The sequence below is a fragment of the Convolutriloba macropyga genome, chromosome 11 (assembly GCF_964194025.1).
Source record: "Convolutriloba macropyga chromosome 11, txConMacr16.3, whole genome shotgun sequence".
In the NCBI taxonomy this organism is placed as follows: domain Eukaryota; kingdom Metazoa; phylum Xenacoelomorpha; order Acoela; family Convolutidae; genus Convolutriloba; species Convolutriloba macropyga.
Genome location: NC_134478.1, coordinates 24786201 through 24803782, shown reverse-complemented (window position 1 = coordinate 24803782; position 17582 = coordinate 24786201). Strand labels below are relative to the sequence as shown.

Sequence of the window (17582 nt, the reverse complement as noted above, 5' to 3'; positions counted from 1 at the left end):
GTAAACAACGTGAATGCGTGATCAGACATGTCTGATCACGGGGCGGGAAACCAAGCAGAAGTTAACAACAGATCACAAGACGCGAACTGAACAAAATTTGAAAGGCAAATAATTGATTTAAATTTAGGGCACCATATAAGATAAACTGCATCAAGCAAATTAATGGAAAAAGATACATCAGGTATCACAGGTTTTAATTTCAACATCGATAAGAAATGCAATGAAAAATTTTAAAAAAAAACAAACGTGACAAAATATAATGGGGGGAGATAGCGATATAAACTGTATTTAGCAAAACGATTTGCCAATTGTTTCGTTTAGAGAGTGGCCTGGACGAAAATTTGATCGGTCAAACCTGATGCTTTAATTGTGTTGTTCTCCCAATTTGAATTTTTCCGCCAGAACCAAACGTGTAAGGTTCTAAGAGAAAACTAAACAAAAAAAGACAAGGCGCTTGAAAAGACATGCCACAAGAATTGAATTAAGAAGAGGAACTGAAATGATACGTCGTCTGTGCGGTATTATAGAAGGACACTTTCGGAAACAATTACTGGGAGAACTATCTAGCGTCCTAGTTTGAAAGTAATTTTGTGATCGAAAAAGAAATACGATACTATATTTTTTAATAACCCCTATATTTTTAATTTTCCCATCCAATTTGACTCACTCCCGCCAATTATAAAAAACAGATTTTTGAAAACTTTGAATTGTTTTTATCCAATTTAAGCCAAGAAATGTTAACTCTACGAGGACGCATTGAAAAACTATTCTGGAAAGTGTCAATTTTATCAAAAAGTTGTATTAGTATGGCATTAATTCAGCGAAATTGTTTGGAAGCCGTCTTGGGGGAATTTTTTAGTTATGAAATGAGTTTGATTTCTGAGATAGATAAAAAAGACAAACAACTTGTTAGCAGTTCTGCTAAGACTCAATTAAGGTGATCACGAGTCTGCAAAAAAAAATTTGAAATAATTTGCTGAAAATGTAGGCATCTCAACTTTATCAACCCTTGCAGGTTCTGAAAACTTGCTCCCTGCGTATAGATAAGAATACAGTTTTTTTGGTAGGGAATGCGGGGCGGGAAACCAAGCAGAAGTTAACAACAGATCACAAGACGCGAACTGAACCAAATATGAAAAGCAAATAATTGATTTAAATTTAGGGCACCATATAAGATAAACTGCATCAAGCAAATTAATGGAGAAAGATACATCAGGTATCACAGGTTTTAATTTCAACATCGATAAGAAAGGCAATGAAAAATTTAAAAAAAAAACAAACGTGACAAAATATAATGGGGGAGATAGCGATATAAACTGTATTTAGCAAAAAGATTTGCCAATTGTTTCGTTTAGAGAGTGGCCGGGACGAAAATTTGATCAGTCAAACCTGATGCTTTAATTGTGTAGTTCGCCCAATTTGAATTTTTCCGCCAGAACCAAACGTGTAAGGTTCTAAGAGAAAACTGAACAAAAAAAGACAAGGCGTTTGAAAAGACATGCCACAAGAATTGAATTAAGAAGAGGAACTGAAATGATACGTCGTCTGTGCGGTATTATAGAAGGACACTTTCGGAAACAATTACTGGGAGAACTATCTAGCGTCCTAGTTTGAAAGTAATTTTGTGATCGAAAAAGAAAAACGATACTATATTTTTTAATAACCCCTATATTTTTAATTTTCCCATCCAACTTGACACACTCCCGCCAACTATAAAAGACAGATTTTTGAAAACTTTGATGCGTTTTTATCCAATTTAAGCCAAGAAGTGTTAACTCTACGAAGACGCATTAAAAAACTATTCTGGAAAGTGTCAATTTTATCAAAAAGTTGTATTAGTATGGCATTAATTCAGCGAAATTGTTTGGAAGCCGTCTTGGGGGAATTTTTTAGTTATGAAATGAGTTTGATTTCTGAGATAGATAAAAAAGACAAACAACTTGTTAGCAGTCCTGCTAAGACTCAATTAGGGTAATCACGAGTCTGCAAAAAAAATTTGAAATAATTTGCTGAAAATGTAGGCATCTCAACTTTATCAACCCTTGCAGGTTCTGAAAACTTGCTCCCTGCTTATAGATAAGAATACAGTTCTTTTGGTAGAGGTTTTTCCTATGAGGTTTTTCATTCCGAACAGATCTGCGAATTTGTATTGATTCTATTATTTTAAACTATGACGTCGTCAACATTGAAGATAGAATTTCAGTAGTAAATTAGTTGCAAAGTTTTGGAGTCAATCTTGAACGTATTTACTTTGAAAACAAACTTGAGCTATATGAAATGGAATAAAATCTAGTTCATATTTTCTATGTTTACAAATTCAAATTTTTCTTTGCAAACTCATTCAACCGCCAAAACAACTATAAAAGAAGTACAACAAAAAGTGCAAATAGTAAAACCAATTTGACTACAGCAAAAAACAAGGCTGATAGACATAGCAAAAACTAATGTTAAATTGTTTTGGGCGTCACTCCCAAAACGGTAATGACAAACTTTTTAAAGCCTAATCATCAATTAAACGACCAACTCTGTATTCTCTGTCAGTCACTCTATTCTCGAAAAGATTCACTTTTGTCTTCAGGCAAAATCAAACAAAAATTTGTTCAAAAAAGAACGCTCAAAAAAGGGACAACGAGAATTGACTTTTTGAACAAAAAATGGTCTATTTTTGTTACTTGTTCACAAAATAAGCTAAATATTTTCTTGCCAGCCATTGGTTTTAAATTCAACATCGAAAAAAAAGCAATGAAAAATTAAAAAAACAAACGTGACAAAATATAATGGGGGCGATAGCGATATAAACTGTATTTAGCAAAAGGATTTGCCAATTGTTTTGTTTCGAGAGTGGCCGGAACAAAAATTTAATCAGTCAAATCTGATGCTTTAATTGTGTAGTTCTCCCGACTTAAAATTTTGTGCCAGAACCAAACGTGTGAGGTTCTACGAGAAAATTAGACAAAGATTACAAGGCGGTTAAAAGACATGCAAGAAAAATTGAGTTGAGAATAGAAACTGAAATGAAGCATCTTCTGTACGGTATTATAGTAGGAAACCTTCGGAAACAATTAGTGGGAGAACTGTTTGGCGTCCTAAATTGAAAGTAATTTTGTGATCGAAAAAAGTCCGATACAGTTTATTCGATAACCCTATGTTTTGAAATCTGCCATTCAATTTGCCTCACTCACGCCAATTATAATTGACAGAATTTTGAAAATTTTGATGCGTTTTCATCCAATTTAAGGTAAGAAATGTTAAGTCTACGAGGAGGCAATAAAATACTGTTCTCGAAAGTGTTAATTTTGTTGAAAAGATGTATTAGCACGGCATTAACTCAGTGAAAATGTTTGGAAGCCGTCTTGAGGGGAATTTTTTATTTATGGAATGAGTTTGACTCCCGATATAGATAAAAACGACAAACCACTTGTTAGCACGCCTTCTAAGACTCAATTTAAGTGATCACGAGTCTGCAAAAAATTTGAAATTAATTAGCTGAAAATGTAGCCATCTCAACTTTATCAACCCCGCAGGTTCCAAAAACTTGCTCCCGGCGTGTAGATAAGTTTATAGTTCTTTCGGAAGAGGTCTTTCCCATGAGATTTTGTCTTTTAAATTACGGCCGTCATGGCGCCAACCCCCTTTTTTTTCATTCCAAACAGATCTGTGATTTTGAGCTGAATTTATTACTTTAAACTATGAAGTCATGAACCTTCAAGTATTGATCTTGAGTAGTAAATTAGTTGGAAAGTTTTCAATCTTGAACGTATTTACTTTGAAAACAAACTTGAGCAGTGTAAAATGGAATAACATCTAGTTCATATTTTCTATGTAAACAAAAGCAAAGTTTTTTTGTAAATTCGTTAATCTGCCAGAACAACTAGCAATGAAGTACAACGGAAAGCGCAAATAGTCAACCCAATTTGATTAAAGCAAAAAAACCAGGCTGATAGACAGGGCAAAAACTTGGGTTCAACTTTTTCGGGTGTCATCCCCAAAGCGGTAAAGATGAACTTCTAAAAGCCTAATCATCAACTAAAAACCGACTCTTTATCCTCTGTCAGCCACTCTATTCTTGAAAAGATCCACTGTTGTCACCAGGCAAAACAAAAAAAATTGTTCAAAAAAAAGAACGCTTGAAAAGAGGGACAACGAGAATTGACCTTTCAGACAAAAACTGGTGAGTTTTTGTTTTTTATTGACGCAATAAGCTAAATATCTTCTTACCAGCCATTGGTTTTATTTTCAACATCGATAAGAAAGGCAATGAAAAACTGAAAAAAAGTAAATTTGACAAAATATAATGGGAGAGAAAGCAATATAAACCGTATTTAGCAAAAAGATTTGCCAATTGTTTCGTTTAGAGAGTGGCCGGGACAAAAATTTGATCAGTCAAATCTGATGCTTTAATTGTGTAGTTCTCCCAATTTGAATTTTTCCGCCAGAACCAAACGTGTAAGGTTCTACGAGAAAAATAAACAAAAAAAACAAGGCAGTTGAAAAAACATGCAACAAGAATTGAGTTAAGAAGAGGAACTGAAATGATACGTCGTCTGTGCGGTATTATAGAAGGACACTTTCGGAAACAATTACTGGGAGAACTATCTAGCGTCCTAGCATGAAAGCAATTTTGTGATCGAAAAAGAAATCCAATACAATTTTTTTTATAACCCGTATATTTTGAATTTTTCCATCCAATTTGCCTCACTCACGCCAATTTTAAATGACAGACTTTTGAAAACTTTGATGCGTTTTTGTCCAATTTAAGCCAAGAAATGTTAACTCTACGAGGACGCATTAAAAAACTATTCTCGAAAGTGTCAATTTTATCAAAAAGTTGTATTAGTATGACATTAATTCAGCAAAATTGTTTGGAAGCCGTCTTGGGGGAATTTTTTAGTTATGAAATGAGTTTGATTCCTGAGATAGATAAAAACGACAAACAACTTGTTAGCACTCCTGCTAAGACTCTATTTAAGTGACCACGAGTGTGCAAAAAAATTTGAAATTAATTTGCTGAAAATGTAGGCATCTCAACTTTATCACCCCTCGCAGGTTCTGAAAATTTGCTCCCTTTGTATAGATAAGATTACAGTTCTTTTGGTAGAGGTTTTTCGGATCAGAATTTGTCTTTTGAATTTTGGCCTCCATGGCGCCAACACCTATTTTTTTTATTCCAAACAGATCTGCGAATTTGTGCTGATTCTATTACTTTAAACTATGACGTCGTCAACCTTGAAAGATAGAATTTCAGCAGTTATTTAGTTGCAAAGTTTTGGAGTCAATCTTGAACGTATTTACTTTGAAAACAAACTTGAGCTGTGTGAAATGGAATAAAATCTAGTTCATATTTTCTATGTTTACAAATTTAGATTTTTCTTTGCAAACTCATTAATCCGCCAGAACAACTATAAAAGAAGTACAACGAAAAGTGCAAATAAAAAAACCAATTTGACTACCGCAAAAAACAAGGCTGATAGACATAGCAAAGACTAATGTTATATTGTTTTGGGTGTCATTCCCAAAACGGTAATGACAAACTTTTCAAAGCCTAATCATCAATTAAACGACCAATTCTGTATTCTCTGTCAGCCACTCTATTCTTGAAAAGAGTCACTTTTGTCTTCAGGCAAAATCAAACAAAAATTTTTTCAAAAAAGAACGCTCAAAAAAGGGACAACGAGAATTGACATTTCGAACAAAAAAATGGTCAATTTTTGTTACTTGTTCACAATATAAGCTAAATATCTTCTTGCCAGCCATTGGTTTTAAATTCAACATCGAAAAGAAAGGCAATGAAAATTAAAAAAACAAACGTGACAAAACATAATGGGGGAGATAGCGATATAAACTGTATTTAGCAAAAGGATTTGCCAATTGTTTTGTTTCGAGAGTGGCCGGAACAAAAAATTAATCAGTCAAATCTGATGCTTTAATTGTGTAGTTCTCCCGACTTGAAATTTTGTGCCAGAACCAAACGTGTGAGGTTCTACTAGAAAATTAGACAAAAATTACAAGGCGGTTAAAAAGACATGCAAAAAAATTGAGTTGAGAAAAGAAACTGAAATGAAGCATCTTCTGTACGGTATTTTAGTAGGACACCTTCGGAAACAATTACTGGGAGATCTGTTTGGCGTCCTAAATTGAAAGTAATTTTGTGATCGAAAAAAGTCCGATACAGTTTATTCGATAACCCTATGTTTTGAAATCTGCCATCCAATTTGCCTCACTCACGCCAATTATAATTGACAGAATTTTGAAAAATTTGATGCGTTTTCATCCAATTTATGCTAACAAATGTTAACTCTACGAGGAGGCAATAAAAAACTATTCTTGAAAATGTCAATTTTGTCGAAAAGATGTATTAGCATGGCATTAATTCAATGAAAATGTTTGGAAGCCGTCTCGAGGGGAATTTTTTAGTTATGAAATGAGTTTGACTCCCGAGATAGATAAAAACGACAAACCACTTGTTAGCACGCCTTCTAAGACTCAATTTAAGTGATCACGAGTCTGCAACAAATTTGAAATTAATTTGCTGAAAATGTAGCCATCTCAACTTTATCAAACCCGCAGGTTCCGAAAACTTGCTCCCGGCGTATAGATAAGTTTATAGTTCTTTCGGAAGAGGTCTTTCTCATGAGATTTTGTCTTTTAAATTATGGCCGTCATGGCGCCAACACCTATTTTTTTCATTCCAAACAGATCTGTGATTTTGAGCTGAATTTATTACTTTAAACTATGAAGTCATGAACCTTCAAGTATTGATCTTGAGTAGTAAATTAGTTGCAAAGTTTTCAATCTTGAACGTATTACTTTGAAAACAAACTTGAGCAGTGTAAAATGGAATAACATCTAGTTCATATTTTCAATGTAAACAAAAGCAAAGTTTTTTTTGTAAATTCGTTAATCTGCCAGAACAACTAGCAATGAAGTACAACGGAAAGCGCAAATAGTCAACCCAATTTGATTAAAGCAAAAAAACCAGGCTGATAGACAGGGCAAAAACTTGGGTTCAACTTTTTCGGGTGTCATCCCCAAAGCGGTAAAGATGAACTTCTATAAGCCTAATCATCAACTAAAAACCGACTCTTTATCCTCTGTCAGCCACTCTATTCTTGAAAAGATCCACTGTTGTCACCAAGCAAAACAAAAAAAAATTGTTCAAAAAAAAGAACGCTTGAAAAGAGGGACAACGAGAATTGACCTTTCAGACAACAAGTGGTGACTTTTTGTTATTTATTGACGCAATAAGCTAAATATCTTCTTACCAGCTATTGGTTTTATTTTCAACATCGATAAGAAAGGCAATGAAAAACTGAAAAAAAGTAAATTTGACAAAATATAATGGGAGAGAAAGCAATATAAACCGTATTCAGCAAAAAGATTTGCCAATTGTTTCGTTTCGAGAGTGGCCGGAACAAAAAATTAATCAGTCAAATCTGATGCTTTAATTGTGTAGTTCTCCAGACTTGAAATTTTGTGCCAGAACCAAACGTGTGAGGTTCTACGAGAAAATTAGACAAAGATTACAAGGCGGTTAAAAAGACATGCAAAAAAATTGAGTTGAGAATAGAAACTGAAATGAAGCATCTTCTGTACGGTATTTTAGTAGGACAACTTCGGAAACAATTACTGGGAGAACTGTTTGGCGTCCTAAATTGAAAGTAATTTTGTGATCGAAAAAAGTCCGATACAGTTTATTCGATAACCCGTATATTTTGAATTTTCCCATCCAATTTGCCTCACTCACGCCAATTATAAATGACAGACTTTTGAAAACTTGGATGCGTTTTTGTCCAATTTAAGCCACGAAATGTTAACTCTACGAGGGCGCATTAAAAAACTATTCTCGAAAGTGTCAATTTTGTCAAAAAGTTGCATTAGTATGGCATTAATTCAGCGAAATTGTTTGGAAGCCGTCTTGGGGGAATTTTTTAGTTATGAAATGAGTTTGATTCCTGAGATAGATAAAAACGACACACAACTTGTCAGCACTCCTGCTAAGACTCAATTTAAGTGATCACGAGTCTGCAAAATAATTTGAAATTAATTTGCTGAAAATGTAGGCATCTCAACTTTATCACCCCTCGCAGGTTCTGAAAATTTGCTCCCTGCGTATAGATAAGATTACAGTTTTTTTGGTAGAGGTTTTTCCTATGAGAGTTTGTCTTTTGAATTTTGGCCTTCATGGCGCCAACACCTATTTTTTTATTCCAAACAGATCTGCAAATTTGTGCTGATTCTATTACTTTAAACTATGACGTCGTCAACCTTGAAACATAGAATTTCAGTAGTAATTTAGTTGCAAAGTTTTGGAGTCAATCTTGAACGTATTTATTTTGAAAACAAACTTGAGCTGTGTGAAATGGAATAAAATCTAGTTCATATTTTCTATTCAGATTTTTCTTTGCAAACTCATTAATCCACCAGAACAACTATAAAGGAAGTACAACGAAAAGTGCAAATAGTAAAACCAATTTGACTACAGCAAAAAACAAGGCTGATAGACATAGCAAAAACTAATGTTAAATTGTTTTGGGTGTCATTCCCAAAACTTTAACGACAAACTTTTTAAAGCCTAATCATCAATTAAACGACAAACTCTGTATTCTCTGTCAGCCACTCTATTCTTGAAAAGAGTCACTTTTGTCTTCAGGCAAAATCAAACAAAAATTTTTTCAAAAAAGAACGCTCAAAAAAGGGACAACGAGAATTGACATTTCGAACAAAAAAATGGTCAATTTTTGTTACTTGTTCACAATATAAGCTAAATATCTTCTTGCCAGCCATTGGTTTTAAATTCAACATCGAAAAGAAAGGCAATGAAAAAATTAAAAAAACAAACGTGACAAAATATAATGGGGGAGATAGCGATATAAACTGTATTTAGCAAAAAGATTTGCCAATTGTTTTGTTTCGAGAGTGGCCGGAACAAAAATTTAATCAGTCAAATCTGATGCTTTAATTGTGTAGTTCTCCCGACTTGAAATTTTGTGCCAGAACCAAACGTGTGAGGTTCTACGAGAATATTAGACAAAGATTACAAGGCGGTTAAAAAGACATGCAAAAAAAATAAGTTGAGAATAGAAACTGAAATGAAGCATCTTCTGTACGGTTTTATAGTAGGACACCTTCGGAAACAATTACTGGGAGAACTGTTTGGCGTCCTAAATTGAAAGTAATTTTGTGATCGAAAAAAGTCCGATACAGTTTATTCGATAACCCTATGTTTTGAAATCTGCCATCCAATTTGCCTCACTCACGCCAATTATAATTGACAGAATTTTGAAAAATTTGATGCGTTTTCATCCAATTTATGCTAAGAAATGTTAACTCTACGAGGAGGCAATAAAAAACTATTCTCGAAAATGTCAATTTTGTCGAAAAGATGTATTAGCATGGCATTAATTCAGTGAAAATGTTTGGAAGCCGTCTTGAGGGGAATTTTTTAGTTATGAAATGAGTTTGATTCCTGAGATAGATAAAAACGACAAACCACTTGTTAGCACGCCTTCTAAGACTCAATTTAAGTGATCAGGAGTCTGCAAAAAATTTGAAATTAATTTGCTGAAAATGTAGGCATCTCAACTTTATCAACCCCGCAGGTTCCGAAAACTTGCTCCCGGCGTATAGATAAGTTTATAGTTCTTTCGGAAGAGGTCTTTCTCATGAGATTTTGTCTTTTAAATAATAGCCTCCATGGCGCCAACACCTATTTTTTTCATTCCAAGCAGATCTGTGATTTTGAGCTGATTTTATTACTTTAAACTATGGCGTCATGAACCTTGAAGCATTGAACTTGAGTAGTAAATTAGTTGCAAAGTTTTCGATCTTGATTGTATTTACTTTGAAAACAAACTTGAGCAGCGTAAAATGGAATAACATCTAGTTCATGTTTTCTATGTAAACAAAAGCAGAGCTTTCTTTGTAAACTCATTAATCTGCCAGAACAACTAGGAATGAAGTACAACGGAAAGCGCAAATAGTCAACCCAATTTGATTAAAGCAAAAAAACAAGGCTGATAGACAAAGCAAAAACTTGGATTAAACTGTTTCGGGTGTCATCCCCAAAACGGTAAAGATGAACTTCTCAAAACCTAATCATCAAATAAAAAACCGACTCTTTATCCTCTGTCAGCCACTCTATTCTTGAAAAGATCCTCTGTTGACTTCAAGCAAAACCAAACAGGTAATTTGCTCAAAACAGACCGCCTTCTTGGGCGCCTGTCGGTCAAAAGTATGTTTTCTAAGTGAAATGATGGAGAAGACATATAAAGAGGTGCCAAGCATCTACGAGTTTTCAACGATATTGTAGACTTACTTGCCAATAAAATATTGTTGTAAACTTTCTCCGTGGAGTACCCTCCCAACATTAAACAAATCTTTCCGGAATTTTGATATTTTTGGGTGGTAGCCGGTCCCCAGCTAGATGGATACATACTGTCTTGTCTATGCCTGATCATTAGTTGCTCTCCTGACTGGCTATCTCATTGGAAAATATGATTAATGTTAACTCATTTGAAATTATTCTACTAGTTTTGTTAGAGAATTTTTAAAGGACTCTCAAAATGTTAATCATGGTGTATCATAATGAAGGCTTTTAATCTGATTAAAGCAAAAAGCTCTTTTCGTTTATTATTGTTAGTTCAGTTCAATTGATTAAGAGATTGTTGCAATCATTGATACCATGGTACTGTCTACACTATTACAATTGTTACAATTTTTCCACTCATAGCAGCCTTTCTCGAAAACACGGTCGCTTTTCTGCAATAACTCTAATCACATTTTGACATTGAAAAAGACCATTCTTATTCTAAAAACGATCAAATTGTGAAAACTTTGTTTCAAATTCAAGACAATATCACTCCACAGTTATCTTCACATTAGTACTTTTTACTTTCAGTTCTTCACACATAAACGAACCCACAATCACGAGAATGCCTCGTTTCCTAGGCGTATACTGAACCCTAATATGGGCTCTATCTCTCGCTCGAATTGGGTTCCTGAGGGCAAAAGGTTTGTTTTCTTTCAACCACGGAGCTTCAAGCTTGAACTTTCCTTTTGTTAAGGGAAAATCAAATTCGTTGTTGTAAGCGATGATCATTTCAATAGATTTGCCTTTCAAAAAAGGGGGGCTCGAAAGCAGTTCTATATGAGGTCTTGCACTGTCAAAAGGTACCTCAAAAACCTCTCCCGTCATATCACGCAACCTAGGAATGTGACAAAACACGTTAAATTGTATCAAATATTCCCCGTCGTGGTACTGGACTAAGTCTCTAGCTTCAATGATGCCCTCAAACGTTTTTTCTTCCGGTAGTTTAAGTTCTTTTTGACCTTCAAAAATGTTCTTGACAACTGCACCATTATATGTGATCACGTTTCCCGTTAGCGAGGCTACAATCTCACCACTTGGGTCTTGGCCTTCCTTAAACTGGAACCCAATTGCGAATCGAAAATCTGAAGTAGCAACGTAGAACTCTGGGAAATTGGCGCTGATTTCAATCGAATCTTTAGTGGGAACTTCGTCGTAAATATTCGGTCTGGTTCCGTGAGAAACTGCCAAAAATGTTTGCCTTCTTTCTTCGACAGAACCCTCTTCGTACTTGTACTGGTCACGCAAATCTAACGTATGCCCATTATTGTCTGTCAACAAATGGATTCCAAAAACACCTGTCGAATTTCTCAATTTCCAGAGTTTAAATTTCCCAGTTTTGTCCTGGACCCAGTATGCAAAATCTGCGTTCATCTCTGCGAAAACAAACCCGGCATCGTAAGGCAAGAAACAGTTACCTTCTTTGATAGCTTTTATGGACGACGGGCCACACTGGTACATCTTATCGCTACGTTCTTGAGGGGTCGAATCCAGGGCCTGCCAACCATCATAAGCCTCCCCCAAATCTTTCCTTCGCATCCACGCTTCATTCCAGACATGATAGTTCCACTTTTTTTCACTTTTTATGCCTCTAGAGTCAACTTCTCGGTAGTTTTCGTCAAGATAGTAGTCGTAGACTAAGTTTTCGTTGTTGTCGTGAGCGCACCCGACACAAGTCACGACTCGACTCGGGATTCCAAGACATCGCAGAGCAGTGTTGAGACAGGCGCCAAATACCCAACACTGACCGTATCTCACTGGTTTTCCAGTCTTAGCAAACCTAAACGAAAAAGTAAGTATAACTTTGTCAGGGATTGTCTTGAATTATATATTTTTATGAGCCCAGTCGTTTAAACTTCCAGCTCCTGCTTTTGTTAACTTGATTGTTGCCAGAAACCACCGTCGCCAAATTCTGTCTAACGAATGTCTACTTTCTACCTGCTTTATATGACTTCTATTTATAGGTCTTCATAACTCTGGAATGCCAGACATGAAATGATCTTGACTGATTTTACCTTCGGAGCTTTTTTACGTTCAATTATTTGGCGAGAAATTTGCACCTACTAAATAAGAGTAAGCCTTAGGGGTACACAGCAGGTGTTGTCGTTTATCTTCCCGCCGAAATCATGTTATCTAAATTCCAATTGCCGTAACAGTTTCCCAATCTTCAGTTAAATTTTTTTTTACCGGAGTCCATTTTTGCTCACTTACATTGTTTAGCTCGAACAATGTAGTATAGAAGAGGGTTAATGGGGAAACTTTGCGGATATATCATTGATCGCCATCTGCCGAAGAAGGAAACAGAAATTGATTTAGTTTTATTTGATAGAAAATCAATAAAGTGACATAAATTAGATGAAAGTAACGCTAAAAAAGATGAAAAATAATAGACAGGAGAGACGGGAAAACAGCATTAAAAATAAAACAAATTAGCCGAACAAGGACGAGTCCGGAAATACAATCCGTGAAAATACATATAAATTGGAGAAATCCTTATCCCGATCACTATACCACGTACAACGTTCCGCCCGCAAAAAAAAAACAAACAATGAGGCTAGTGGCACAAAAACGACGTAATTGTTCAGGTGAACAGTGATAAGGGCAATTGTGAAATTTCAAATTATTGTACAAATCTATAATTGGCAGTAAGAGGGACCTTTCTGAAGTCAGTAACACATATTAACTTTGAACTGAACAGTCGGTTGACCTGAACGAGAAGAATGGCTTTTTGAAACGTTTAAACTGCGCAATCTGAGTTTCTCCCGAGATTGATTTCTGGCTTACCAATTGAACTTAATTCAAATTTACCTTGAGTCTTTTCTTTTTCTTATTATTATAACCATCTTCTTAACTGTGTGTTGTGTGCAAATGGAGTGCTCTGGAACGAGTCTTTCAGTAGAAATCCAAATGTTGTTAGTAATGCTGAAGCAGAGTTCAGAAGTCTGTCCAATGAAATTACGCACCTAAAGGTCAGTCAATCAGAGAAAATTATTGCAAGTCTAAAAAGTCAACACCAAAACATAAATAATCGGTTACGTGCACAGAAGAGATACCCCAAGAATGATAGTTTAATGATCGCCAACCCTCCCTCCAACGCAAACAGGGTCCAAAACCAAACAAGCGAAGCACTCAATTTTTGAAGTTATCTGGGCGTGAAAATTCAACACGATGCTAATAAAGCAAGCCATTTTGTTCCAAGTAGTGTCCACAACAATATCATACCAACTGTTATATGCAAGTTTTTTCATTTTGAGGAGAGAAAAATCGGATACAAAAAAATTAGAGCACTGAGAAACAAAAAAAATCAACTAAATTGCAAAAAAGTTTATTTGGAGGAGCCAATACCAGAATGCGAGGCAACTATCAGTGCTGAAGCAAAGCGAGGAGACTTAATTACCAACACAAATAACTCCGTGGTGTCGGTGCTAGTAGACAATGGCAGAGGAAGAAACGAACTCGTAGAATTTGTAGAAAAATGACAGAGAAAGAAAGGAGTTACTGAGATTGATGAGTTGGACAATCTAAATTCTATCAAGCGGAAAAGGAACAATTTTGACTTCAATGAAGACAAAGATGAATTTCGCCCCGCTGCAAGAGAGCAAAAAACAGTTGCAAAACTCGTAAAGTTGACTGACGCAAAACGAAACGAGAACATGATGTTTAAACATCAACTCTGAACTTGTTTTTTCGCGTATTATTTTTTTTAAACTCATTGTTAAAACAGCTATTAAATTTTGATGATGTAATCCAGACATAAATATTAGGTGTTTGCTGTTAGTAAAAGAGTAGAAAAAAAACATTTTGTGCCTGTTTCTTGTAATTTTTTTGTAAAGCATTATTTCAAGAAGAAACAAAAAAAAACGTTTTCACATAAGAATTTCTTCATTTTTGAATCGGGAGTTCTTCTTGTGATTTCCTTGAGCAAGTTTCACGCTAACTTTGACTTGCAAAGTCATCAAATGTGAAACAAGAGCCTTGAGATAAAAATCAATATCTGTGACTTCCGCGGAACATAATAAATAATGCATTTGGAAGACAGCGAGCAAAATAAAACAAATTTTATTTCAATAATTGATTTATATTTTTACTTAGGGGAGTAGGACACTTCTTTTCTAGTAAAAAAAGTCAATAGAAATCGCGTAAAGTAAACTTAGTCTTCTTTTATTTTATTTGCCATCAAAACAACTAAAATCACACGTTATTAACGAAAAATTTTGATGAAATCAATTTGAAATTTGTGTCTCTGAAAGACAAATCTTTAGCAACCTGCCTAACAGGAACATGGCTTAAAGAAAAATTTTCATCAAGCATTTTTCTCATAGATTGATATGTTGAATTAATTTAAAGCAACAGAGAACAAGGCTGGATATTTGCGACTTTTGTTCAAAAAAAAATAAAACACATGGATCTCTAAACCTCAATAATATACAAGCGGTGAGTATTGGCTTCAGCATTGAAAAAAAAATGTTTTCATTGACATGTGTATATATACCGCCTAATGCATCTATGGCAGCTACTTTTGATGTTCTTGGTACTTACATGGAAAACTTGGTTACGATTCACAAAGCCTGCATGTGCTAAGCGGTGACTTTAAAGTGAAATTTCTCTCCAAGGAAAACAAAACAAATTGTTTAAGAGGACTGCTCCAATCATTTAATGTAAAATGAGAACGTCATTACACTGGAACAAAAATACAACTTCAAATATTGACCTGTTTTTTTACAAAGTTTACATCATACATAACCACTCAAAGAACAAAAAAACTGATCACTGCTTGCTTTTCCTGAAAAGCAAAACTGAAACAAACAAAAAACAAGATTTAGCAACAAATAACAGTTTTTATTTAAACCAAAAATTGGTTGAAATTGGAAAAATTAGTTTTTTTCTATGGCAGCAGTTAAAAAAAATTGGTCTGATTGAAATAGAAACTGATAGCAATGTTTAATCCTCACAAAGAAGTGTGCAGGAAGCATTAGATCTCCATCTATCTAAGAATACGAAAAAAAGTGAGCCGAAAAACTGGATTGACAATGAAGTTAAGAACGCTGCAGCAAAGAAAAAAACATAGGAGGAAACGCTTCAAGATCAATCAATGTCGGCCAACAACGAAAACAAAAAACAGTTTCTGAAAGTAAAAACTTCGATACAAAAAATGAATGGAAGTTTTTATCAAAATCAAATTAAAAAGAGTGCAGCAAACACAGACAGAAACTTCCAGAAAGTTTACATTGATATAACAGGCAAAAAGTATGAAAACCGAGAAAAAAACTATCTCAAGACAAATCAATAAAAAAAATATTTTTTACAGCACTCGGAAGAAAACTGAATGCACATGTAACCCGAAAATCTTTGAAAACGTTCAATTGAAAACAACAATCCATATTTGTAATGAAGAGCTTCCAACAAGATTAGACGATTTTTTTTGAAAAACATGCTATGACTATGGCATCAATTTAAACAAAAAGATCTTGAACTGTACCTTCAAAGAGCATATTTAAAAGTGCCCCTAACTATCAAAATAAATCAAATTTTTTTTACTTTGTAGTACCAAAAAATTTGTTTTACTTGACATATTTTCAAATATATATTTTTTTCTCGCCTTGCTACATTGCACCTGTCAATGAATTGATATAATGCATTGTGTGTAAACATGAATGCGGGAAATTTCTACCCTACGCACAGCTGCCATGGCACACTTTTTCACTACTGAAAACTGAAGTTCCACGTCAGATTGATGCATGAAACAGGAAGATTGAGTTTACAGAAGAGTTGATGAACCAGAGTTACCAAAGCAAAAGCGAATTAAAAGAACATGAGAATTTTTTGGTGCAGCGATACAAATCCACGTAGCCATGCCAGCTAAATTGAGAACTGTTAGAGCTGTATTTCAAAAAAATTAAAAATACATGGATCTCTAAACCTCAATAATATACAAGCGGTGAGTATTGGCTTCAGCATTGAAAAAAAAATGTTATCATTGACATGTGTATATATACCGCCTAAGGCATCTATGGCAGCTACTTTTGATGTTCTTGGTACTTACATGGAAAACTTGGTTACGATTCACAAAGCCTCCTGCATGTGCTAAGCGGTGACTTTAAAGTGAAATTTCTCTCCAAGGAAAACAAAACAAATTGTTTAAGAGGACTGCTCCAATCATTTAATGTAAAATGAGAACGTCATTACACTGGAACAAAAATACAACTTCAAATATTGAACTGTTTTTTTCTGCTTGCTTTTCCTGAAAAGCAAAACTGAAACAAACAAAAAACAAGATTTAGCAACAAATAACAGTTTTTATTTAAACCAAAAATTGGTTGAAATTGGAAAAATTAGTTTTTTTCTATGGCAGCAGTTAAAAAAAATTGGTCTGATTGAAATAGAAACTGATAGCAATGTTTAATCCTCACGAAGAAGTGTGCAGGAAGCATTAGATCTCCATCTATCTAAGAATACGAAAAAAAGTGAGCCGAAAAACTGGATTGACAATGAAGTTAAGAACGCTGCAGCAAAGAAAAAAACATAGGAGGAAACGCTTCAAGATCAATCAATGTCGGCCAACAACGAAAACAAAAAACAGTTTCTGAAAGTAAAAACTTCGATACAAAAAATGAATGGAAGTTTTTATCAAAATCAAATTAAAAAGAGTGCAGCAAACACAGACAGAAACTTCCAGAAAGTTTACATTGATATAACAGGCAAAAAGTATGAAAACCGAGAAAAAAACTATCTCAAGACAAATCAATAAAAAAAATATTTTTTACAGCACTCGGAAGAAAACTGAATGCACATGTAACCCGAAAATCTTTGAAAACGTTCAATTGAAAACAACAATCCATATTTGTAATGAAGAGCTTCCAACAAGATTAGACGATTTTTTTTGAAAAACATGCTATGACTATGGCATCAATTTAAACAAAAAGATCTTGAACTGTACCTTCAAAGAGCATATTTAAAAGTGCCCTTAACTATCAAAATAAATCAAATTTTTTTTACTTTGTAGTACCAAAAAATTTGTTTTACTTGACATATTTTCAAATATATATTTTTTTCTCGCCGCGCTACATTGCACCTGTCAAAGAATTGATATAATGCATTGTGTGTAAACATGAATGCGGGAAATTTCTGCCCTACGCACAGCTGCCATGGCACACTTTTTCACTACTGAAAACTGAAGTTCCACGTCAGATTGATGCATGAAACAGGAAGATTGAGT

General features: G+C 34.5%; 1 protein-coding gene across 1 annotated transcript in view; it reads right to left on the bottom strand.

Annotated features, from left to right (window-relative positions):
* Positions 1-10855: 10855 nt before the first annotated feature.
* Positions 10856-17582, bottom strand: part of LOC142349081 (uncharacterized) — a 40263-nt gene continuing 33536 nt past the window's right edge. The window contains exon 7 of the mRNA XM_075400494.1: positions 10856-12146. Coding sequence (XP_075256609.1) covers positions 10856-12146 — 1291 coding nt within the window. The remainder of the gene's footprint in view (positions 12147-17582) is intronic.